The 25,258-nt window shown below is 38.6% G+C and overlaps 1 protein-coding gene across 4 annotated transcripts in view; it reads right to left on the reverse strand.

The window, feature by feature from the left end:
- Nucleotides 1-25,258, reverse strand: part of LOC109269604 (cytosolic beta-glucosidase) — a 132,124-nt gene that overhangs the window by 87,694 nt on the left and 19,172 nt on the right. For 3 of the 4 annotated variants that reach the window (XM_019453599.2, XM_019453597.2, XM_053901644.1), the window contains exon 2: nucleotides 14,208-14,435. In XM_019453599.2, the coding sequence (XP_019309144.1) occupies nucleotides 14,208-14,435 (228 nt within the window). Of the gene's footprint in view, nucleotides 1-14,201; nucleotides 14,436-25,258 lie in introns of all 4 variants that reach the window. The other variant, XM_053901643.1, reaches the window with a different exon arrangement.

A 25,258-nucleotide genomic window follows, 5' to 3' on the forward strand; every position in this document is an offset into this window, starting at 1 on the left:
AACGTATGAGAAGTAAAGTTATTTTTAAAACATTGACCATAAGTAGCGATCCGGAGAGGATTGGGAATAATTTCCTAAGTAACTTTTATTCCAAATAAGGTTTGTTACTTCCTGCATATAATCAAGTAAAGGCTGGGAGGAAGAAACATGAAGAATTCCAAGGAAGAATGGCTGAGCAGAGGGTTGGGGATGTGACGGAAGATGTGGAAGATGTATGTTCTGACAGGAATACATTTGGGCAAGTTGCTACCACATAACTTTGTGTTATTATAACATGTATTGAAATTATTTTATTTGCATGCTTGATTTCTAACCCCACTAGAATACAAGCCTCATAATAGCTGGGGTCTTATCTAAGTCACCTCTGGATCCCCCAAATCCTGGAACAATACCAGAAAGTCAGTAGATAGATGCTCAATAAATAGTTGTTGAATGAATGAGTGGTTCTCAATGGTATTAAATATAAAGTAAAGGAACTGATCTAGATGACTGTCTCAGTTCTTCTCCAGATATAGTGGTCTTATCAATCTAAAAAGGAGACCCACTGAACATGAAAAAGAGGTCCCAGAATGTGGGTTACAAGGGCAGTTAGCCAGAGCCTTGGCATATTAAGGAATATGGTTGAGAACTTTGCTCTAGGATTCTGACATAGTCCATGAGATACCTAGCCACCTCTGGCTCTCAGCTAATTCTCCAGCATTGCATGTGGTGGAGGGGGGAGAGCTTTTAGTATTGTGGCAGAGTTCAGAAGAATGTTATTAAGTTGGAGATGCTCTGTCTCAGAAACCAATGCCAAGAAGATGTTGCGTCCAACCTAATAAGGACTCTTAACTGGAAGAGACTTTCTTAGGACAGATTGATATTAGTGCTTCGTGTTATTTTATGTCTAAGATTGTGGAAGAAACCTAAGCTCAGAAGAGAGAAGCTGTCCTGCTTTTCTGGATAATAACTAAATTCCTATGTAGAATTGTATTGCACTCAAAGTTTGTTCAGAAGTAGGGTCCTTTTTTCTCTGTTTTTTTTTTTAACTTCATATCCTCTGATTAAAAAATAATTTAGGCTTTTCAGGGTGCCTGGGTGGCTCAGTTGGTTAAACAAATGACTTCAGCTCAGGTCAGGATCTCACAGTTCATGGGTTTGAGCCCCATGTCAGACTCCATGCTGACAGCTCAGAGCCTGAAGTCTGCTTTGGATTCTGTTTCTCCCTCTCTCTCTCTCTCTCTCTCTCTCTCAAAAATAAATAAACATTAAAAAATAATTTAGGCTTCATACACAAAAATAAGCTCAAAATGGATGAAAGACCTAAATGTAAGACAGAAAGCCATCAAAATCCTTGAGGAGAAAGCAGGCAAAAACCTCTTTGACCTTAGCTGCAGCACCTTCTTACTCAACACATCTTTGGAGGCAAGGGAAACAAAAGCAAAAATGAACTACTGGGACCTCATCAAAATAAAAAGCTTGTGCAAAGCGAAGGAAACAATCAGCAAAATTAAAAGGCAACTGACAGAATGAGAGAAGATATTAGCAAATGACATATCAGATAAAGGGTTAGTATCCAAAATCTATAAAGAACTTATCAAACTCAACACCCGAAAAACAAATAATCCAGTGAAGAAATGGGCAAAAGACATGAATAGACACTTCTCCAAAGAAGACATCCAGATGGCCAACCGACACATGAGAAAATGCTCAACATCACTCATCATCAGGGAAATACAAATCAAAACCACAAAGAGATACCACCTCACACCTGTCAGAATGGCTAACGTTAACAACTCAGGCAACAACAGATGTTGGCAAGGATGCAGAGAAAGAGGATCTCTTTTGTATTGTTGGTGGCAATGCAAGCTGGTGCAGCCACTCTGGAGGTTCTTCAAAAAACTAAAAACAGAACTACCCTACAACCCAGCAATTGCACTACTAGGCATTTACCCAAGGGATACAGGTGTGCTACTTCAAAGGGACACATGCACCCCTATGTTTATAGCAGCACTGTCAACAATAGCCAAAGTATGGAAAGAGCCCAAATGTCCATCGATGGACGAATGGATAAAGAAGATGTGGTATATATGTACAATGGAGTATTATTCGGCAATCAAAAAGAATGAAATCCTGCCATTTGCAACTACGTGGATGAAACTGGAGGGTATCATGCTAAGTGAAATTAGTCAGAGAAGGATAAATATCATATGACTTCACTCATATGAGGACTTTAAGAGACAAAACAGATGAACATAAGGGAAGGGAAACAAAAATAATATAAAAATAGGGAGGGGGACAAAACAGAAAAGACTCATAAATATGGAGAACAAGCTGAGGTTTACTGGAGGGGTTGTGGGAGGGGGGATGGGCTAAATGGGTAAGGGGCACTAAGGAATCTACTCCTGAAATCATTGTTGCACTATATGCTAACTAATTTGGATGTAAATTTAAAAAAAATAAAATTAAAACAACTTTGTGGGCATCATAAAAAAATAATAATTTAGGCTTTTGAATTTGTTTTATTCAATCATTAATTTCTTCATCCCTCAAATACACATGTATAGAAAAGCTACTGTATGCTGGACTTATAAACATATGTAAGATAAATACTGTCCTTGACCTAAGGAATCTCCAATTTTAGTAGGACTACAGATAAATTCACAAACAATCATAATGCAGTATTACTGGTAAAGTACAGAATACTATTTAAGTATATGGTAAGGAGTACCCATTCCTAACTAAGGACATTTGAAAATCTATTTTGAAAGCAATATAGCATCATGATTCCAAAAGTGAACTATGGCAGCCAGCTACCTAAATTCTACCCCATTCCTTCACCTACTTCAGTGACCTTAGGCAAGTTACTTTATCTCTCTGAATTATCTTTCCCTGTCTGTAAAATGTGGATGATAATAGAAACGTACTTCAATAATTTACTGCCAAGAGTTTAATGAGTTGATAAATTGAACATCATTAGAAAGTTCTTGGCATAAGGTAAGGGGCTTAGTACAAGTTAGCCATCATTTTAATAATTATTATTGTTGTTATTGTTGTCACTAGTGACATCTAAGTTGATACTCAAATGATGAATATAAATCACTCATATAAGGCAAGGAAGAATGAGTGATCCAAGAAGAGAAAAAAGGGAAACAAATATGTGAAAGAGTAAGGGAGGTGTGGAAATAAACAAAGACCACCAAATATGAACAAAGAGTTTATTTATTCAGAGCTTGCTGTAGCGAGGGAATTAGCCATCATCACTTGCATTTGACAGATACTCAAAGTCTGTCAGGAAAGAGAGGAAGCTTTATAGTGAGAAAAAGGAGGGGAAGGAGAAGACTTCAGTTACAAGCTGATTGGAGATTGTTGGCACAGGGAGGCTGGAGGTGGGCTAAATAGAAGCAGGGCATCCTAAGCAATTGGTCTGGGACACATATGTGACTTTCTCTGGCTGGTGCTAAGTTGGAAGCAGGGGGAAGGGGAACAAACATACATAACGAAAAAAAAAAAAAAAAAACAAACCAGAGAAGTTGGCAGATGTTGATCTAGTTCTGACTATTCTGGGCCAATTGCTACAGAGATTGTGTTTGGCTTCCTGGGTTTCTTTTGTAGATCAGAGTTTTAGTACCATATATGGACTAGCCAGTCTTCATTTGTAAACTGTATTTTAGCCTAGTGTGGCTCTTTCTGGGAACTGTAAGTCCAGGATAATGATAATGTATAGCTGAGGAGAGAAAGCACAAGAATGGTGAGAGGTAAGCAAGCCAAATAATGCAAGATCATGTGTTGTCTGTCTGTCTGTCTGTAAGAGTGGTTATTTTTAACAACAGCTCTCTTGTTTTGCAAACCAGAACATAATGTGAATCATGCATAACAACTCCATACTTGGAAGACCCTTACATATGTCATTACTCACTTGGCAGATAGGATACCTCAATCTATGCCCTAATCCATGCCCTATGCCCATGCCCTAATCCATGAAACATGTGAATAAGTTACTTTACATAGAAAAAAGAATTTGCTGATGTCATTAAGGTTAAAAATCTTGAGATGGGGAGATTTCTCTAGATGGTTCAGGTGGGCCCAATCTAACCACATGAGTCCTTAGAAGTGAAAGAGTAGAGCAGAGGAGTGGGTCGGAATGATGAACAACAGAAGAGGCCAGAGAGGTGGCAGCATAAGAAGCACTGAACCCACTATTGTCAGCTTTGAATGTGGAAGAAGGGAGCCACCTGCCAAGGAATGCAGGTTGCTTCTAGAAACGGAAAATGGCCCCCAGTTGATAATCATCAAGGAAATGAGGCCTTCAGTCCTACTACCATAAGAAACTGAAACAAGCCAAGAAACAGACTTTGGAAAGAAATGCAACCCTGTAGGCACTTTGGTTTTAGCCTACAGAGACCCATGTCAGACTTCTGACCTCCATAACTCTAAAGTAATAAATTTGTGTTTTTTAATTGAAATATACTTGATATACAATTTTATATTATTTTCAAGTGTAAAACTTATGCTATTTTTAAGCAGCTAAGCTTGTGATAATTTGTTGCAGCAGCAATAGAAAACTAATACATTCACCAAACGTTATAAAGTTTTTCTTTTCTCTCACAATGAAAGATCATTCCACCGTCCCATCTCAGGGCCTCTGCAAGCCCACATGTCCTCATTTGTAAAACGCAATATCCAACGATGGTATAATGGAATCAGTTTGGAATTGATATGTGTGAAGGTTTTCATAGACAATTCCTTCCATTGGCTCTGAATATAAAAATAACATCAGTTTTCATTTATTGCATTCATACTATATGTGCCATTTCATTTAATCCTAGCCCTAAGCCCAAGAGGTGGGCTTTTTTTTTTTTTTAAGTTTATTTATTCTGAGAGAGAAAGAAAGCATGAGCACGGAAGGGGCAGAAGAGGGGGTGGGTAGAGGAGGAGGGGTAGGAGGAGAGCAGAGAATCCCAAGCAGGCTCCACACTATCAGTGTGGATCCCGATGTGGGGCTCGAACCCATAAACCATGAGATCATGACCTGAGCCAAAGTCAGACGCTTAATCAACTGAGCCACCCAGGTGCACCAAGAGGTAGATATTTATTATCCTCATTAAGCATCTAAGGAAACCTTTTCTCTTCAGAGACAGCAAGTACCAGACTTAAGTAATAATGTCATATGGCACAGCCGACATTTAAACCCAGTCTGCCTCACTACAAAGACTGAACCAGTTCTACCATGACATTCCATTTCTCACGTTTACTGTTTCAGAACCAGAAACATGGTGACAATGTTTTCCTGGTCTTCACAATCACCTATTTTGGAGCTGATTCATAATATTAGATCCTTTTTTTTTCATTTTTGGAGGAATCAGTGATTTATCCCTTGTAAGCATCATTAGATGTGGTACAATCATTAATGATGGCAATCAATGTAGTTCAAACAACATGATAATCTTCGGTTTAATTGAAGATTTAAAAAAATTTTAAATAAGATTTTTTTTCTCACTCATCAGCCTGACAGAGCAACAAAGCATTTCATAATTAATATTTATCCCAGAATTGAGTACTTTTGGTTTATACAGAGCACTTTTGGTTTGGTGTTGTAATGCAATTTTCCCATGGGGCAGTGAAGTGACGTTTGTAAGAGCAGAAGAACTCCAGAGTCAAACAGTTGAGCTGAAGAATCATGGACAAATCATTTGGCCTATGTACATCCAAGTTTCCTCATCTGTAAAAATATTACGGTATATTATAAGTGCCACCTCATGACTGTTTTGAGTATCAAATGAGACCAAATCATGAAAGGATTCTTTAGCTTTTATAAGAAATTCAGTCGGACAAATGTGTATTTTTAAATGATCATCTGTTACCAATAAAGGGACCTTGAAACTTTGAGAGGCTATTTGGACTCTATTCTGCTCCTGGATATTTAGGACATAATTTTTTTAAATATATAATTTTTTTCTACTGTTTATTTTTTAGAGAGACAGGGTGCAAGTGGGGGAGGGGCAGAGAGAGAAGGAGAGAATTCAAAGCAAGATCCAGGCTCCGAGCTGTCAGCACAGAGCCCAACGAGGGGCTCAAACCCATGAACCAAACTGTGAAATCATGACCTGAGCCAAAGTCGATCGCTTAACCGACTGAGCCACCCAGGCGCCCCAGGACATAACTGATTATTTTAAGTATTTAAACTTCCATAGCCTTCTTTCATACTTAACTACCATTTTCTCTGATATAATTAAGCCCATTTCTTCTTATTTGATCTTTGGAAATATAAAGCAAATTTGAGTTAAATGTCTTTTGGATATAGGGGAAAGCAACCCACTTCAGATTAACTCAAATATAAAGGTAGCATGAGGGGCAGGTGGCTGTTTGGTGTAGGAAGCCTGGGCATTATTTGATATGATAGAGAGCTATCAGATTCCCAGTCACACAAAATTACAACTGAAACTCAAGGGAATTGAAGCTGGGAGCTGAGAACGTCTTTGCCTCTCAAGAAAGACTGGTCTCACCCATGCAGTTTCACTCAACACACGTTTTCTTTATGCACCAAATTTGCTATGGTCTCAAAATGGCCATCCCATCTGCCAAAGCTATCTTATAGTCCTGGTTCCAGCACCAACCAACTCATATTCTCAACTTCTCAACTCCAAACATCTCTGAGAGGGGAAGACAACTGGGCAAGATTCTCTTTTTCCATGAGGTTATACCATATTATGTCACAGGGGAAAAAGGTCTTTCCCTTGTCCAGTCAGCTATGGCCAGGAGTGGAGCAGGTCTATGTAGAACAAAGAAATGGGGAAATTCTCTCAGAAGAGGATGTGGCTAGGACTTGCAAAGATGATGTGTCAATGCAGAAAATAACTGACCTGGAATCCCCCTAGCCAAACTATAAATATCTTAATGTAGAATTAATTTTGTTCAAGTGCCTAACATGCATCACACATGAAAACTAGGTTCATTCCCTTCTAGACTCACACCACCAATTAATTTCTTTGCTTGCCCTATGTTCTCTTATCACAGTGCCTGTATTTGCTTCCTATTGCTGCTATAAAAAATTACCATAAATGTAGTGGCTTAAACCAACACAAATTTATTATCTTACAGTTCTGGGCAACAGATACTCAAAAAGATTCTCACTGAACTAAAATCAAAATGTCAGCAAGGCTAAGTTCTTTCTGGAGGCTCTCAAGGAGAACCCATTTCTTTGCCTCTTCTGGCTTCCAGAGGCGGCCTGCATTCTTTGGCTCGTGGCCCCTCTAATATTCTCAAAGCCAACAGTATAACCATCTTCTCTCCTCTCTGACCTCTGTTTCAGTTCCTGTATTTTCTCTCTCTGACTCTGATCCTCTTGCTTCCCTCTTATAAGGGCTCATGTGATTACACTGGGACCATCCAGATAATCCAGGATAATCTCCTCATCTCAAGATTTTTAATGTAATGACAACTGTAAAGTCCCTTTAACCATGTAAGATAATATAGTCACAGTTTCTATGAATTAGGATGTGAGCATCTTTGGGGGCCATTATTCAGCCTAACATATTGCCTGATATGGAGTAGCAGATTAATAAATGTTTCTTTAGTTATTTACTTTACCATTCCTGCTAACTGTGCTCATATTTTAAATACTAAAGTGAATAAGGAATTCTGCATAGACATTCCTTTTTTTTATTTCCAATACCTGGGTCCCCTACTAATCATCTGAAACTTACATTTGTGGCAGAAATGAAAATGAACTTGAACAGCTGAGAACTACAGAAATATGTGATTTCTTTTGCCAGCTCAATCTCTTCTTGTTAAACCTCGAAGACTTGACATTTGAAAGAGAAAGGCTGTGTAACAATTCCACTTTGTAAAATATTCTTACAGTTTGGGAACATAGGTTTTACACGTTTCCAAATGTCCTCTAATCAAGCTTTAGAATAGGAGTTAGAACACAAAAAACGGGGTGCCTTGTAAAGGATAGTGACAAGGGTTTTTCCAATTCTTTACATGCTCTTTGAGAAAATGTTTAAACAGAAAAAAACAAATGATGGCCTTTCTGAGTTAAAACAGTTCCAGTTGCTTCAACAGATCACTGCACAACAGTGAGCAACGCTTATTGAAATTCTGCCGACTGGAAGCACCTCCTGTGCCCTCTTGTTCATGGAAAAGTCTGTAATATTAATCAGCTATGACTTTACAAAAGCTGGGGGCAAACATAAAGAGCTCAGTGCTGGGGCACGTGATCCTCACATGAGATGTGCATGAGTTATCTTCCCACATTGTGCAAGTGGCCCCAGTATCTCCAGTCTCATCACCACCCCCCTCCAGCTTTTCTGCTGCCCTGTTCCTGGATAGTTGATCTATAGTGTGCTCCATGTACTTCTGTATATATCTCATATTTGTTTTAAATAGCTTGATATGTTGACATAGCGGTACAGTAATCCTCTATCTGAAAATCCTGGAGGGAAATGTGTTCTGAATTTTTGGATTTTTAGAAAGGAAATACAGAGCAAATACCATATACTAAGTTAATACCCTCAGTGGGTCTGGATCAGTCTCACTCAATATTTCTGTGTCATAGACTCTAAGTCTAAAGTTCTCTTTTGGCCAGCAAAAGAGCAGACGCAGGATTAGAGCGGGAGATGGCTAATGTCCAGGAAAAGACAAGAGCCCCAAATAAGGGTTTTTGCTGGGTATTTATTAAGATCAGAAGGCTTACAAACGTGATGGGCATGTACAAAGAGACAAAGAAACTGTCAACATTAACTTGGGGATGTGAGGGAAAAGGGGGAATTTGAAAATATACAGTATTTGGGGTTTGGGTCAATATAAAACAAAATCCTGGCGCTGGGTAGATGGGCAGGTGGTTGTTAATGGCAGACAGGAGGTGCTGTGCTTGTTTATCTTAGCTAGCCTAGGGGATGAGACAGATAGGGGAAATAACCTCAGGGTTAATAAGCCACCTTTTCTTTTGTTAACCATCTCTGCTCTGAGCTGCATCGCCTGCAGCACAGTACTGGGCCCTTTCCTCCTGTGAAAGCAGCTTTTCTGCTATAGTACTAAATTGGGGGTGCTTCCACCCTGAATATCTAATCTTGTTTATTTCATATACTTATGTATTTGGCACCTTTGCACCTGTTCTTATTTTGGGCCTTTGCCCCTCCCTCTCTATTCTGGGGCTCTGCACCCCCTCTCTATTTTGGGGTGCCTGTGCACCTCTCTATTCTTGGCACCTTTGCGCCTCCCTATTCTTGGGTGCCTTTGCACCCCCCTATTTTTGAGGTGCCAATCTGGTTTACCCATACTTGAGTATGAGCATTCTATAGCTCTGTATTTCTTTATGCCTTGTTAACCCATTGGTGTAAGCCTGGGGGATTGCTAAGCATATTCCCCACATTTCTGCAATAAACTATATAAATATTCTTACCAAGTGAAATCACCTAACATTGTAAAAAAATTTTCACAAGGGTTGGACGTCCAAAATATATAAGGAACCCGTAAAACTGAGTATCAAAAAACAACCTGATTGGGGTGCCTGGGTGGTTCAGTTGGTTGAGCATCCAACTCTTGATTTCAGCTCAGGTCATGATCTCACGGTTCATGAGTTCAAGCCCCACATCAGGTTCTGCACTGACAGCAGGGAACCTGCTTGGGATTCTCTGTCTCCCTCTCCCTCTGCCTCTTCCTCTTTCTCTCAAAAATAAATAAATAAATATTTTAAAAAATAACCTGATTAAAAAATAGGCAGGGAACCTGAATAGATACTTTTCCAAAAAAGCCATACAGATGGCCAAAAGGCACATGAAAATAATGCTCAATGTCACTAACCATCAGGAGATGCAAATCAAAACCAGGATGAGATAACACCTTACACCTGTCAGAATGGCTAGTATCAAGAAGTAGCAAGTGCTAGTGAGGATGTGGAGAAATAGAAACTCTCATGCAGTATTAATAAGAATGTAAATTGGTGTGGCCACTATGGAAAATAGTATGGAGGTTCCTTAAAAAATTAAAAATAGAACTACCACATGATCCAGCAATTCTACTTCTAGATATTTACCTGAAGAAAACAAAAACACTAATTTGAAAAGACATATGACCTGCTGTGTTCATTGCTGCATTACTTACAATAGCCAAGATATAAAAGCAACCTAAATATCCATCGATGGGTGAATGGATAAAGATGTGGTGTCTGTGTCTGTGTGTCTGTGTGTCTGTGTGCGTGTGTGTGTGTGTGTGTGTGTGTGTGATGGAATATTATTCAACCATAAAAGGGAATGAAATCTTGCCATTTGTAGTGAAATGGATGGACCTAGAGGGTATTATGCCTAGTGAAATTAGTCAAATTCCATATGACTTCACTTATACATGGACTCTAAAAAACAAATGAACAAAGAAAACAAACCAGAATCAAACTCAGATATTGAGAACAAACTGATTGTTGCTACAGGGGAGAGAGGAGGGAAGATGAGCAAAATAGGTGAAGGGGATTAAGAGGCATAATCTTCCAAGTATAAAATCAGTAAGTCATGGAGCCATAGTGTGCAGCATAGGGAATATGGTCAATAATATCATAACAACTTTGTATGATTACACCTGGTAACCAGACTTATTGTGGTGATCATTTAGTAATATATATATATATATATATATATATATATATATATATGTTAAATCACTATGTTCTATACCTGAAACTAATACAATATTGTATATCAATTATTCTTCAATTTAAAAAAAGCATCAATTCAGGTTAGCTTTTGTTGCCAAATTATTTTTAAAATTAAACTTGCTAAAAAGGATTCAGTATTCAGAGCTTTTTGGATTTTAGAATTTCAGATAAGGGGTTATGGATCTGTATTACAAGTTGGCCCGGGGAAGTGTTGTTTTGTTGTGTGTGTTGTTGTGTGTGTGTGTGTGTGTGTGTGTGTGTGTGTGTGTGTGTGTGTTTTCAAGTTTTTCCATTGTTTACCATCCAAATGGAAATTCAGTGAAAACTCCAAACACCCAGAATCATGGACTAGAGCAGTGGAAAGAGTTCTGGTGATGTGGTGCCTTTGCTTCATTTCACCAACAGAGAAATTGTAGCACAGGGAGTAGAAATGGTCTAGTGAGGCTAAAGAAGGTTCTAGAGTAGATACTACATGTTTGACATTAGACAGACCTAGGTTGAATTCAGCACTAACTAAATTGCCACCTTGGCAAATTTATACCCAGGCTTCCATCCCAGATGGTGATCCATCCCAGATCACCATTATTCCCTGTTTAGAGAAGCACCTCACCCATAAGGGTATTAGGAGCATTAAATCAGCAAAAGCAGGGTGCAATGTTCGGCACACTGAGCTATACATACTGTGTGCTCAAGAAAACACAACCATTTACTAGCTTTAGGGCTATTTTTATGATTATTATTGACCTAATTCACTTAAACTCAGTAAATGTTTACTGAATTCCTCCTTGTAAGACACCATACTGTTACGCGGGTGAATGAGGCAGAATTATCTGCCCATACACTATAGGCAATTCAAAGAAGTACCTAGCACAGTCCCTGACACACAGTAGATACTTAAGACATATTTGTTGAATTGAATTAAACTCAAGGTGCTTATAATCTAACAGGGGATATAATAATGCTAAGAGTAAAAAATGTGAGAAATACTCAAAGAGGTTTATGATGTGCTATGGGAATAGAAAAACAAAGACGTATTCTGTCTTCGAACAGGGGAGAGTATAAAGAAGAAGAAACATCCATGCTGGCCTTACCAAGAGGGTTGATATTCAGTGGGTATAGCCATTCCAGGCAGGAGAAAAGAGTTTAAGAAAATTCCTACAGAGGTGGAAAATTGCATAGTACGTTTAATAAGTAGTGGGTTATGTGCTTAGGGAATCACATAGAACAACTGCATGGGTCGTATGCATGAGGGAATTTCAGCCTGCAATGCAACAGAGGTGAGTTAAGACTAAGTCAAATGAAACCTGAAACGGTGTATGAAGGAGTGTGCACTATACATCGAGGCTTGGGATTTTGTACAAAGAATTAAAGGGCAGAGAAAGTGTGAAAGTAGTTAGACCCAGCATGGGTATATCAAAAAGTCCTTGATGGGAATGATAAAGAGCTAAACCAGGGCAGAGGCAGAGAAGAGGGCCAGGAGGGAGAAGTTAAAGAGACATAAGTGGAATGGATCATACTTAGCAACCATTTAAATGTAGAAAGCAAAATAAGAGGAGATTCAGAGATTACTCTTAGTTTTTAGACTTTTGGGGGTATAATGGTGCCAGAGAAGAGAGAAGGTTATAGATGATGGATGAGGAAGGCAGAAAATTATTAGTTCACTTTTAAACTGAACAACAAGTTAATGTGTGTTCAAGGCAGGAAAAGAAAACTGGTCTGTGATGTCAAGAAACTAGACATTCAACCAACAGGAGTTAGTCAGGGGAGCTAATGTCTTTAGATTGGGCAATGGACTTGCTAATCTTGTGTTGTCCCTTATCTGAAGTTGCAGCTGCATTTCACAACCTACAGATTCCCCCACCTTACATAAAAATCAACATTTGCAAGTACATATGCCCACCTAGCAATTGTTGTCACAGGTGGTTCTTACTATGTGGGAAATCAGGTAACTTACCCAAAAAAGAGCCCCTGAGGATCAGTGAAGGCACTGCAGGCTGGAAGCGGGATGAGGCAAGCAGGGGCCTTCATTCGGGTTTCTGCAAGTGCCCACCTTGCACTTGCAAGACCCTGAGAGTCAACGTTTCCTTGGATTTTGCACCTTGGGCACATCACTTGCCTCACCTAGTCCCAACCCTAGGAGTAGTGTGAAGTATTTCCCAGGACAAAGTAGCAATAAAGATTCTTTATTAAGAAGACTTTATGTTGTAGTACAGGGGTCACAAAACTTTTCTTGTAAAGTACCAGGTAGTAAATATTTCAGGCTTTGCAGGCCATATGGTCTCTGCACCAACTACTCAATTCTACCAAGGTAATGGGAAAACAACCACAGACTATATGTAACGAATGGGCATGGCTGTGCTGCAATAAAACTTTATTTACAAAAATGGGAGTCAGGCCAAATTTGGCCCTCAGGTTATAGTTTGCCAGCACTGTTGTGTGGAAGGAGCTAGCTAGACCTTAGGTTTAAATTCCAAACCCACCATTTACAAAATATCTGGATTTGGATGTGTACCACTGTAAAAAATGTGATTAATTATACCTTCTCCTCATTGATTGTGGGGATTTGAGAAAACGTATTTAAAATGTCTCATAAATAACAGGCATTCAAATAGGGCAGTAGTCTTTTTTTTGTAAAGTTTTTATTTACTTATTTTGAGAGACAGAGAGAGAGACAGAGAGAGACAGAGAGAGACAGCATGAGTCAGGGAGGGGCAGAGAGAGAGAGAGAGGAAGAGAGAGAATCCCAAGCAGGCTCTGTGCTGTCAGCGCAGAACCCGATGCGGGGCTCGAATTCACAAACAGTGAAATCATGACCCAAGCCAAAATCAAGAGTCAGACACTTAACTGACTGAGCCACCCAAGCACCCCAGGACAGTAGTCTTTTTAATTACAAAGCTCAATAAGAATAATAGCTAACACTATTTGAATGCTTTTATGATATACAAGCTACTATGTAAATAATGCACTTTACAGAGTTAATTTCACTTAAACTTCCCACAACTCTTGGAAGTAGGAACTATTATAGTATTGCTTTCTACTTGTGGGGAAACTGAGTCATGAAAAAATGCCCAAGAGATGCTTACATAAATAGTAAGTGATATAGCTGGCACTTAATCCCTAATTAAGTGAACTTCACATGCCTTGGTGCTAATCTCTTTGCTAGTTAATTAGCTCCACCAATTCAGCTCCAACTGAAATGCTCCAAATCTTCTCAAGTTCTGCAGGGCTTTTCATAACTCATCACAGCCTAACACAACTGAAAACAGTTTAACACATAACTTTTGGAAAATTCACCTTCAGGTAAACACTCCATATCTTACATCAATGAAATACTTATTCCCACCCCCTGCCTGCCCATCTATTTCGCCCCTCCCAACAAATATCTCCAGTTAAAGGAAAACAGAATATTATTAAGAAAGCTAATGCAAACCTATTTCAAAAAATTTATCCTATAATCACCCTAAAAGCTTGCAATTTCAAAGCTAGGCTGCAGAACAGCACACTGGATTAATTATGCCAGACTGCAGCAATAACCTTGAATTAAAGCTGCAACCTTCTATTTTTAAGAAACACTTGCCTTTCTGGTTGATGAAACCTGTCGTCCCATCAGGTAACAGACGTGACCAGGAAAGAGAGAAGCGGTAATGAGTCAATCCAAGCTGTTTGATACATTTCAAATCTTCCTCCCACAGAGTGTAGCTGCCACAAGCTACATCGCCAGTCTGGTTCTGGAAAACTCTCTCTCCTCCCTGATGGGTGAATGTGTCCCAGACACTAGGGCCTTTTCCATCTGCATCCCAGCCTCCTGAGAAAAAGAAGAAAATGAAACGGTTACACTCTTGACATCAAGAGGCATATGTGGAATGTAAATATTTGTCGCCAAAAGAACATACCTCATTAACTCAATGTACCATATTTATAACTTTAAAATATGCCTTTAAAATAACATGCATGAGCGAGTTATGTGTTTAGCTGTCCTTGATCCCTGAAGCTGACTGGTAGCAAATGAAAAATGATTGCATACTGCTGCTGCATCACAGGCTTTCATGGTTCATTTTCTGAAGATTTCCCAGCTGGTAAACAGAGGCAGGCCCCAGCTTATGAATGTCTGAGTTGCAAATATCTCCTCCTGGCCATGACTGACACGTCTTGTCCTTGCTGTGCCTGATGGAGTCTCAGGACCTTGTCTTTGGCCCTCTACACTTGAACCCTATTTTCTGTTAGTTACCACTGGAGCCTGCAATGGTCCAGTCAATTACTGTGGGGAGGGCACTAGTTTCTGCTGCTGTTGACATATTAGTGTCCTACATTCATTCATTCATACCTCCATTAATTCCACAAATGTTATGTGTCAGGCTCTATGCTGAGCACAGGAGATACCAGGGCGAACTCTGCTGTGCTTCCTGTCCTTGGAGAAGTTAGCTATGGGCAACGGCAAAACAGCTGAGGTAAAAGCTTTGCCAGAAAACCAAGGAGGGGCATTTATCCAGATGTGGACTAGAGTCGGGGGTCTCTTAGAAAAATGACTTTTAGACAGACACCTAAAGGAAAAGTTGGGTCATCAAGATGAATTGCTGGGAAGTGGGGGTGGATACAAAATAGAAAAAGGGCAGCTAAGATCCAAAACCTCACAGGAAAGAGAGAGTGTTGCACATTAGAAGAACAGAAAGTAAAAATTGCATTAGATTTGGAATATCTGTACACATAGAAATGTTGTTTAAAATGGTAGTTAAAATGCATTCTATGGTATAAAGGAGTAATTTTAAAAATCTCGTGACTCCCTAATTCCACTTCTAGGTACATACCCTGGAGAAATGCTCATGTATTTTCACAAAGAGATTATATAAGATCATTGAGGCAGAGACATCTGTACTAACAAAATCCTGGAAACAACCTACATTCTACCAACAGTAGAACAGATCATTAATTTGAGGTATAAGCATACAGAGGAAACACTAATCAGCAGTTAAGGGAAATGAATCAGAGAGTAACCCTGTGCTGCACTCTGAATGTTTGTATCCCCCAAAACTTACGTTGAAATCCTAATGGCCAATGTGAAGGTATTAGGAGGTGGGATCTTTGGGAGGTGCTTCAGACATGAGGGTGGAGCCCTCATGAATGAGTTGGTGCCCTTGTAAGAGACCCCAGAGTTCCCTAGTCCTCTGTGCCATGTGAAAACATAGATATCTGTGATGCAGAAGAGGCGCTTGCCCAGCCACTCTCACCTCAGACTTGCAGCCTCTGGAATTGTGAGAAATAAGCCTTCCAGTTTATGGTGTTTTGTTATTAGACTCCAAATGGACTCAGCCTCAAAATTATGAAGTTATACAAACAAAAAAACTGAGATTCAAAAGAATGTATCCAGGGATAAAGAGATGGAATTCAGAATTTTAGGGCAGTAAGACTATGCTACATGATAATGTAATTGTGGATATATTTATCAAAACCCATAAACTATGAACTTTATTTAATAATACTGCATCGATATTCATTCATCAGTCGTAATAATTGTTCCACAGTAATGCAAGATGTTACTAGTAAGGCAACTAGGGGAATGGGGTATATGGAAACTCTCAGGATTTTCTGCCCAATTTTCCTGTAAACTTAAAATTATTCTAAAATATGAAGCCTACTGATTTTTTTAAAGAATATATACAATACGAAAAAAAGAACATATACATTTATCATGTTTTGTATATTTTTAAATATGTAAAAACAATCCGTGTATTTTCTGAATATATAGATACAAGGTAAACGTATAACATGCCTGGGAATGGTCAATTCAGGCTAGTGGTTACTGTTGGGGAGAAAAGAGGGTAATGGAACCTGGGAGGAGTGTGACTGCAATTCTTATGTTTCCTTCCTTAAACTGGGTTAGGAGCATACGGGTAGGTATTTATTACATTATTCCCAACGCTTTTTTTTTTTTTTAATTTTTTTTTAACATTTATTTATTTTTGAGACAGAGAGAGAGCATGAACAGGGGAGGGTCAGAGAAAGAGGGAGACACAGAACCTGAAACAGGCTCCAGGCTCTGAGCTGTCAGCACAGAGCCTGATGCGGGGCTCGAACCCACAGGCTGTGAGATCATGACCAGAGCTGAAGTCGGACACTCAACCGACTGAGCCACCCAGGCGCCCTGATTCCCAACCCTTTTAATGTGTCTAAAATATTTCATAATTATTTTATTTTAAAGTGTATTTATTTACTATTTTGCAAGAGAGTGTGTGCATGTGTGTGCGCGCATGTGTGAGTGGGTAAAGAGCAGGGAGAGAAGGAGAGAGAGAATCTCAACCAGGCTCTACACTATAAGCATGGAGCCTGATGCAGGGCTCGAACTCACGAATTGTGAGATCATGACCTGAGCCAAAATGAAGAGTATGATGCTTTAACAGACTGAGCCACCCAGGTGGCCTTCATAATAATTTTTATATAAGAAAGGAGGTCACAGATAGAGTAGACTAGACCAAAGCAATTACAGGAAGGTCTTTCAGGTCTCACTTAGCATCTACTTACTCATATTGTGCATACAATTCAAACAGGATTGGGTATTAGGTTTTGGACCCACACAAGGACAGCATAGGCTGTAAGTTATGGGAGGGGACCATGGGGAGACAGAAGAGGCTAGTAAAAGGAGGAGCTCTGACAAGAGCAAAAATGACAGTTGAAATCAAGTAGGATACTAAGTATCTATACAAAGAAATCATGAATATTAAAAATTACTATACTCTGGAGTCATAATATAGAGGCAAAAAGCTATATACATTCCAATGGCTCTCAATTTATGTCTATATATGAGGTTTAGAGGGATGGGGGAAAATACTGATATCCAATCTTAGAAGGAAACAGGTATGAATACTAAAATACAATTTAGTCAAGTATGGTGCTCATAGTTTTGGATAAGTGATTTAACAGATGAAGAGCTTAATCTCAGAGAGTTTAAGCAATAGTGTTCTAGTAAATATTAACAACTGGCTATACATTTAAAACTGTGGGGGCACCTGGCTGGCTCAACTGGTAGAGCATGCTACTCTTGATCCTGGGGTTGTGAGTCCAAGCCCCACATTAGGGAGAGAGCTTACTTAAAAATAAATAAATAAATAAAGTATGTGTACATATGTTAATTAGAAATTTTATTGACCCAAAAGCCATGTAATACACAATTTCCAAATAATATGTAATGCTCTTTCTATAAATTCCATATGGCCAACTGATTCTCATAGAACGCTCACTTAGGTTTTTGCCAAATTTTTATATTGGTAGCCAAGCTATGGCTGCGACCTAACAAATGTGTGTAGTTCTCATGTGAATGTTAACTGATATGTTTGCTTAAATTAACAGGCAAGATAAAAGGAAAACAACAGAATTTCACTTGTTCATCAGTGATATGAGCTACGTCTTCACTGAATTGGATAATGTTTTCAAACACTGGAAAATTTCCTCAAACATCAGTCCTACTTACAATGTAACGCTACAGATGTGACACACTTTTAACTTTACTCTGAATTATTAAGATTGTCTCTATCACTTTCTTAGGTCTTGACAATCAACAAAACAATACATTAAATACTGACTTGGCAGCACTTGGCCAATTCCTACAGTGTTAATACTTCCACCATGGCCAAAGTCAAGCAACCAGGGGGATAGCACTGAAGGTGGGTGGGGAAGAGATGAATGGCAGCCCAGCATTATATAGTATTTCTTCTATACAGATACAAGAATAAGCTAAGTAACCTTGGGTTATTTACAGGGGCATGGGGAATAATAAAATTTAGTAAATTTCTATAATTTAATTTTGAATCATGAATATGTTAAGAATCAGCTCACAAAATTGCTGAAAGCTGAACAGTAGGTACTGGTGAACCAGTACAAGCTGGCTTCCCCAGCACTGGTAAGTGGCTTGTCTAAGAGCACACTGGTAGTAAGTAGCAAAGCCAAGTTGTATTTCCAGATCTGCCCGATTTTGAAGTCTAAGTCCTTCCAATGAAATATGCTACTTTTAGTAACAATTACTCTGAGTGATGAAGGAAGAGTCAATTGATGCCTGTGCTAGTCAATTTATAGAGCCTAAGAAGTGCATAACATGATTTATTATACCTTTTGGAAAATACTCCATTGAAAGTGCATAAAACAAATTCTGGCAATTTTGAAAGGTAAATGTCAGTTAGTAGGAAAATGTGGAGCAGCTCATCCTACACGTACACTAGTTAGAGCATATCTAGGCAATATTGTTTCCACGAGAAACTAAAATTTGAATTTTAATTAACCATTATAATTGATATTTTGATAAAAAAACATATAGTGGGTGGGACTCATCAGTACATTAATGTAAATTTTGCTGAATTAGTGGTATCAATAACTCACTTGTTCACTACGGATTTTCTCTAGATGCAATTATGTCCATATTCTAAAAGTGTGACTGTCCTTTATAAGGAATGAGACTACCATTTTCAGATGGACTACATACCCTGAGACATCCTTCAGACAACTACAGTTTCTGGATGAAATATAGGAACTACATTTTTAAGTGTGCCATTGATCTTGTGGGATGGTAGGTAACTCAAAAATAAAGTGAGTGAGGCAATTCAGAAGCACAAATGAATAACGAGGCAGGCTTTTGTCCTGAGAGCATCTGCCAATCCCAGATGATGTGAGCTGCCATTTTAATGGCCTTCTGGGACCAGGCAGAAAGGAGCAAAGTCTAAATCTTATCAAAGATGGGAAGCCACATGAAGATGTTTACATAAGGCTGGCAATGGAAGGACCCCACACTCTAAATAAGAAACAAACCCTACCTGAGAAAGAGGCAACAAAGCAACTAGCTTGACACAAAGTTGGGTGGAAGGGGGAAATGACTCCTCAATGTCTGCACCAAAAAGCCAACCCTCCAACCATTAATCAAGTGTGATAATGAAAAAAGATACTATCACACATATGAGCTCTCATTGGATATTGAAAAAAAATTTCCTCTCATTGGATATTACAGGAGGATAAATTTCACCAGAATAATCATACATACCAAGAGAGAAAATTCTAGGATCCAGGAAACAAGGAATTCAGCAGAAAAAGATCAAGAAAGGGTATGTCTGGGCTAATGGTAAAAAGAGACCTCCAAGGATACAGCTGTGCAGCAAACCCAGGGACTAACCAGCCCATGTAAGCATGTCATAAGCTATAAGAAAAAGTTCTCCAAGAAAATTAAACTCATAGAATATCTAGTATGATTTTTTTCAAGTATAAATTTTTATTATGGAATTGTCAACATGCACAAAAGTAGACAGAATAATACCGCGAAGCCCCATGAACCCGTGGCTCAGCTTTAACATTTTCAACATGGTGCCAATCTTGTTTCATCTGTATCCATTCAAACTCCTCCATTCAATCTGTAAACATTACAGTATATGCTCTGATAAGAATATTTTTTAATTGTGGTAAAATACACATAAAACCACTTACCACCTTAACCATTTTTTAGCGTAAAGTTCTGTTGGATAGTTCTGTGGCATTAAGAACATTCATACCATTGTGGGACCATTACCACATCCATCTCCAGAACTCTTTTCATCTTGTAAAACAGAAACTCTATAACAAGTTAGCAGTAACTCCCCGCTTTTTATGCTATTAGAATTGTGCGTAGGGTCAGTGAAAAGCAGGGGGCTAAGGGAGAGAAAGTGGGCAAGTGGGTAAATCCTCACCTTTCACATTGAGAAGTCAATAGATTATGCCTACAACAGGACTAAAATCAAGAACTGGTAATATAAGAATGTTTAAAATATAGTGGTCAGGGTGCCTGGGTGGGTCAGTTCATTGAGCATCTAACTTCAGCTCAGGTCGTGATCTCATGGTTCGTGAGTTCCAGCCCCACACCCAGCTTGCTGCTGTCAGCACAGAGCCCGCTTTGGATCTTCTGTACCCCCTTCTCTCTAACCCCCTCCCCCTCAACTTGCACTCTCTCTCTCAAAAATAAACATAAATAAATAAATAAATAAATAAATAAATAAATAAAAGTCAATACCAAAAGGATTACCTGAAAGAGTTAAAGGGGCTTCCTCTAGAGAGAGGAACATGGAAAGGGACCAGGCATTGATGGTTTCTCAGTCTTATTTTACTCTTTAAATTATTTTAATTTTTTTAATGTTTTTATTTATTTTTGAGACAGAGAGAGACACAGCATGAGCAGGGGAGGGGCAGAGAGAAAGGGAGACACAGAATCTGAAGCAGGCTCCAGGCTCTGAGCTGTCAGCACACAGCCTGACGCGGGCTCGAACTCACAAACCCGAGATCATGACCTGAGCCGAAGTCAGACGCTCAACTGACAGATATAACTGAATTTCACGATATAAGAACTACAATGGCTGAGATGAAAAATACACCAGATAGGAGTAATAGCAGATGAAACACTGTAGAAGAAAAGATCAGTGTACTTGAAGACATAGCAATGGACACCCTCTAAAATGAAACATGAGGGGGAGAAAAAAGACTCGAATGTAAACAAAGGATCACCGACCCCTAGGACAACTTCATTTAGCTTAATATACGTGTAATCAGAATCTCCAAAGGAGAAAAAGAGGAAGGGGTAAAAAAAATTTTTTGAAGAAATAATGACCGAATTTTTAAAAATTTGACAAAAACTATAAACCTACAGATCCCAGATCAGTGAATCCCAAGCACAAGACAAACGAAGAAAGCTATGCCAAAGCATAATCACGTTGCTCAGAACCAGTCTGAAGAGAAAAATCTTAAAAGCTACCAGAGGATAAAGATGTGTAATGTCTAGAGGAACAAATATAAGAATACAGTAGTTTGTTGTCACAAGCCATGCAAGCAAGAAGACAATGGAGTGACATCTTTAAAATAATGAAAGGGGAAAAAAAAATTTAACTAGAATTTTATTCCAGTAAAAATATGTTCCAAAAATGAAGGCTAAATACTTTTCCAGACATACAAAAGCTCAAAGGATTCATCACCAGCAAACCCTCAATGCATTAAAGCAAGTCCTTCAGGCAGACGGCAATGGATACCAGATGGAGGTACGGATCTACACGATGGAATGAAGAGCACCAGAAATGGTAATTACATGGGCGAATACATAAGATTCTTCTACTATTCAAGTCTCTTTAATAGATAATTTATTGAGTAAAGAAAAATAATCACACTGTAATATAGAGTTTATAACATATGTAGGCATAAAACGTATGGCAACAGTACACAAAGGCCAGGGAGGGAAAAATAGAAGGATGTTGCTGTAAAAGTCTTTAGTTATGCATGAAGTGGTATAATACCACTTGAAGGTAGACTGTAGCAAGTTAAAGATGTATACTATAAATCCTACAGGAAACACTAAAATAATAAAACACAGAGTTAGAGCTAGTAAGCCAAGAAATAATATATAATAGAGTCATTAAAAATAAGTTATCTGAGAAAGGCAGGAAAAGAGGGAAATGAGAATAAAAGACAGATGGAAGAAATCGAAAACAAATAGCAAGGTGGTCGATTTAAACCCAACCACATCAATAATATCATTAAATGTAAATGAGTCTAAACAATTGAAAGAGATTATCAGATTGGATAAAAATGCCAGACTCAGCTACATACTCCCTACAAGAAACCCACTTTAAATATAAAGACAAAAGAAGGTTAAAAGTGTCAGGGCGAAACAAGACATACCATGCTAATTCTAACCAAAGAAAAGTAGCATCGTTATAATGATAACAGGGTAGATTTCAGAGCAAGAATATTACTAGGGATAACAAAAGTCATTTCACAAAATTAAAGGGGTCAATTTATCAAGAGGACTTACAATCCTAAATGTTTATGCACCTACTGACAGAGATCCAAAACTCACGAGGCAGAACCTAACAGAACTGCAAAATATAGACAAATCCACAATTGCATTTGGATATTTCAATTAAAAAGACCAACAAGACTATAGAAAAATGGACAAAAGATGTAAACAGTTCCTTCACAGAAGGAGAAACACATGGCTAGTAAACATTTAAAAAAATGTAAGAGATCATTAAAAATCTGGAAAATGCAAATGAAAACCGCAATGAGATACCATTCTACACCCACACAGTTGGCACAAATTTAAAAATTGGGCAATATCCAGCATCAGAGAGATTGTTGCATGGCAGCAATGTTTATACACTGCTGGTAAGAGAGCAATACGGAAATATTTAGTAAAGTTGAAGAAGCACATAAACCAAAACCTAATAATTCGCATAGCACCATATATCCTGTTACTACAAATGCAAACCGGGAGACATATATATCCATGACTGCAACAAAACAACAACAAAAACCCACACTGGATACAGCTGAAATTTCCTTTTCAGGACAATTAATCAATAAATGAATAAATAAACTATAGAACAGTCATACCATGAAGATTATACTGGAGTAAGGAGTGAGTGAACTACATGTATACAGATCAACATGCATAAATCTCCCAGATATGATATTGAGAGGGAAAAAGCAAATTACAAAAAACATACAATGATACATTTCCATTTGTATAATATCCAAAACATCTCAAACTCACAATCTAGCTGATATCAGACAACTAAATTCTTAGACTACATCAAGATAACAGTTGCATTAATATATTGTAAAAACACTATGAGAGAATCAAGAAGAAAGCACTGAAGAGTTACTTTTGTCATTGGGAGTCAGATAGACTTGCGCAGGAGAAATACTTAAGGCAAGTGTTGAAAAATGAGTTAAGAGTTCTCACAGTGGACCTGATAAGGGAAAAAGCAAATGCATAATTCAGTAGCAATGCTGAGGGTGAACTGCAGAAAGAACGCAGTAGAGACACAAAGACCCCCCAGTTAGCAGGTCATTGCAATATTTTTTGGTAAGAAATTATAAGCTTCTTTTATTTATTTTTCTTTTAAACTTTTTAAACAGTTTTATTTATTTTTGAGAGACAGAGAGAGACAGAGCACAAGCGGGCAAGAGGCAGAGAGCAAGAGGGAGACACAGAATCCAAAGCAGGGTTCAGACTCTTATCTGTCAGCACAGAGCTGACACAGGTCTCGAACCCACGACTGTGAGATCATGACCTGAGCCGAAGTCAGATGCTTAACCAACTGAGCCACCCAGGCGCCCCTATTTTTTTTAATTACTTGGAAGAAAATAAATTGTCTCTAAAGTCCTCACCATGTTAGGACATAGAAGGGATTCCCACAAAAATGTAAAATATTGATATCACCCACAAACCTAAAATCAAAGATTTCCAAGGCTTCCAAGTATTATGAAAATAGCACTCTAGAGTCAGGCATGGGTGAGTTTAAATCCTGTCTCTACCCTTTACTTCACTGCTCTGTACATACAAAGTGGGAAGATAGTGTCTACTTCATGGGGTTCTAGTAAGATCAACTCAGCGAAAGCAAAAACACTACTAGCAAGGTACGTGGCAGAAGGTACAGGCTCAACAGATATTCTTTTTCTTCTCTTCTAGATGCAACGCAACGAACACTAACTACATTTACACAAAAAGTGACCAGTTGCTCTTTTTTTCTTCTCTCCATGGCCTACTCTTGATACCAGAGGACATACAAAGGAATCACTCTAACTAAAAATATTTGCAAACTTGCCTACAATTAAGATTCGTGTCCATACTTGCATGACTAGGTCTATGGGACCCTTGGCTTCCTGATTTGGAAGACATCATTACAAGTGGGGCCGTGTCACTTTCACTTTTGCCATGACAATACCCTCTGAGAGGACATAGATCTATTTGGACTTCAGTCCTCTGCATAAAAAGAAACCACGTCAGATACAAATAAGTAAGTGTATGAGCATATGTGTACGTGTGTGTGTGTGTGTGTGTGTGTGTACTCTTGCTTCAACACCCAAAACTGACATTGCCACATCACCTCTTTTTAGAAGTATTCCCTGACTCCACATCAGACCAACGCCCTCCTCAGTGCACACTCTGTACAATTAACACATTATGTTGAGTCATCTTTAAAAATACCTTTGTCTCCTTTCCACTCTGAGCTCTGTCAAGGCAGGGCCCAGGTTTCACTCATTTATCTATGTCTCTCGTGTGCCACAAATGACATATGGAAATACAGGTTCCCAGCTATCTGAACGTAGAGCGTTCCTAGGAAATCTTTCGTAACCTGAAATGGCATAAAGTGAAGAGTATCCCCTGTTGGCATACCACGTTCCGCTTTTACGAAAAAAACCATGACCCCATTACCATACTAATGCAGAGCAGTGGCATAACATAAACTTTCAGAAAGCAGGGGCTACCTGTAGTATGTGCTAAGTAAAATGGCTTCTGTGAGGTGTGTTTAGCATTAAAAATAAATATTGATATTTGCTATCTCATCACTTCACAGAAATATGCAGAAGTTATTTTAATGCTCATAAGTTATTGCAAATTATTTGAGAAATGAAATGTGATTAAAAATTCAAGTAATTGCCATTTATAAGTTAGGACCTGGTGTACTTTCAGACAAAAATATGTTTATTTTGGCAATTAACATTCAAATGTATTAAACATAACTATTCTATGTGGAACTTTGAAGTTGTGGTGAGCAAAGGTTCCCTGATCTACTCGCAGCATTCGGTGTCCAAAGCTATTTCAGAAGGGACAGGGCTCCCAAAGTGACAAGA

This window comes from Panthera pardus, unplaced genomic scaffold (genome assembly GCF_024362965.1).
Source record: "Panthera pardus isolate Hobbes unplaced genomic scaffold, ASM2436296v1 HiC_scaffold_13, whole genome shotgun sequence".
Taxonomy (NCBI): domain Eukaryota; kingdom Metazoa; phylum Chordata; class Mammalia; order Carnivora; family Felidae; genus Panthera; species Panthera pardus.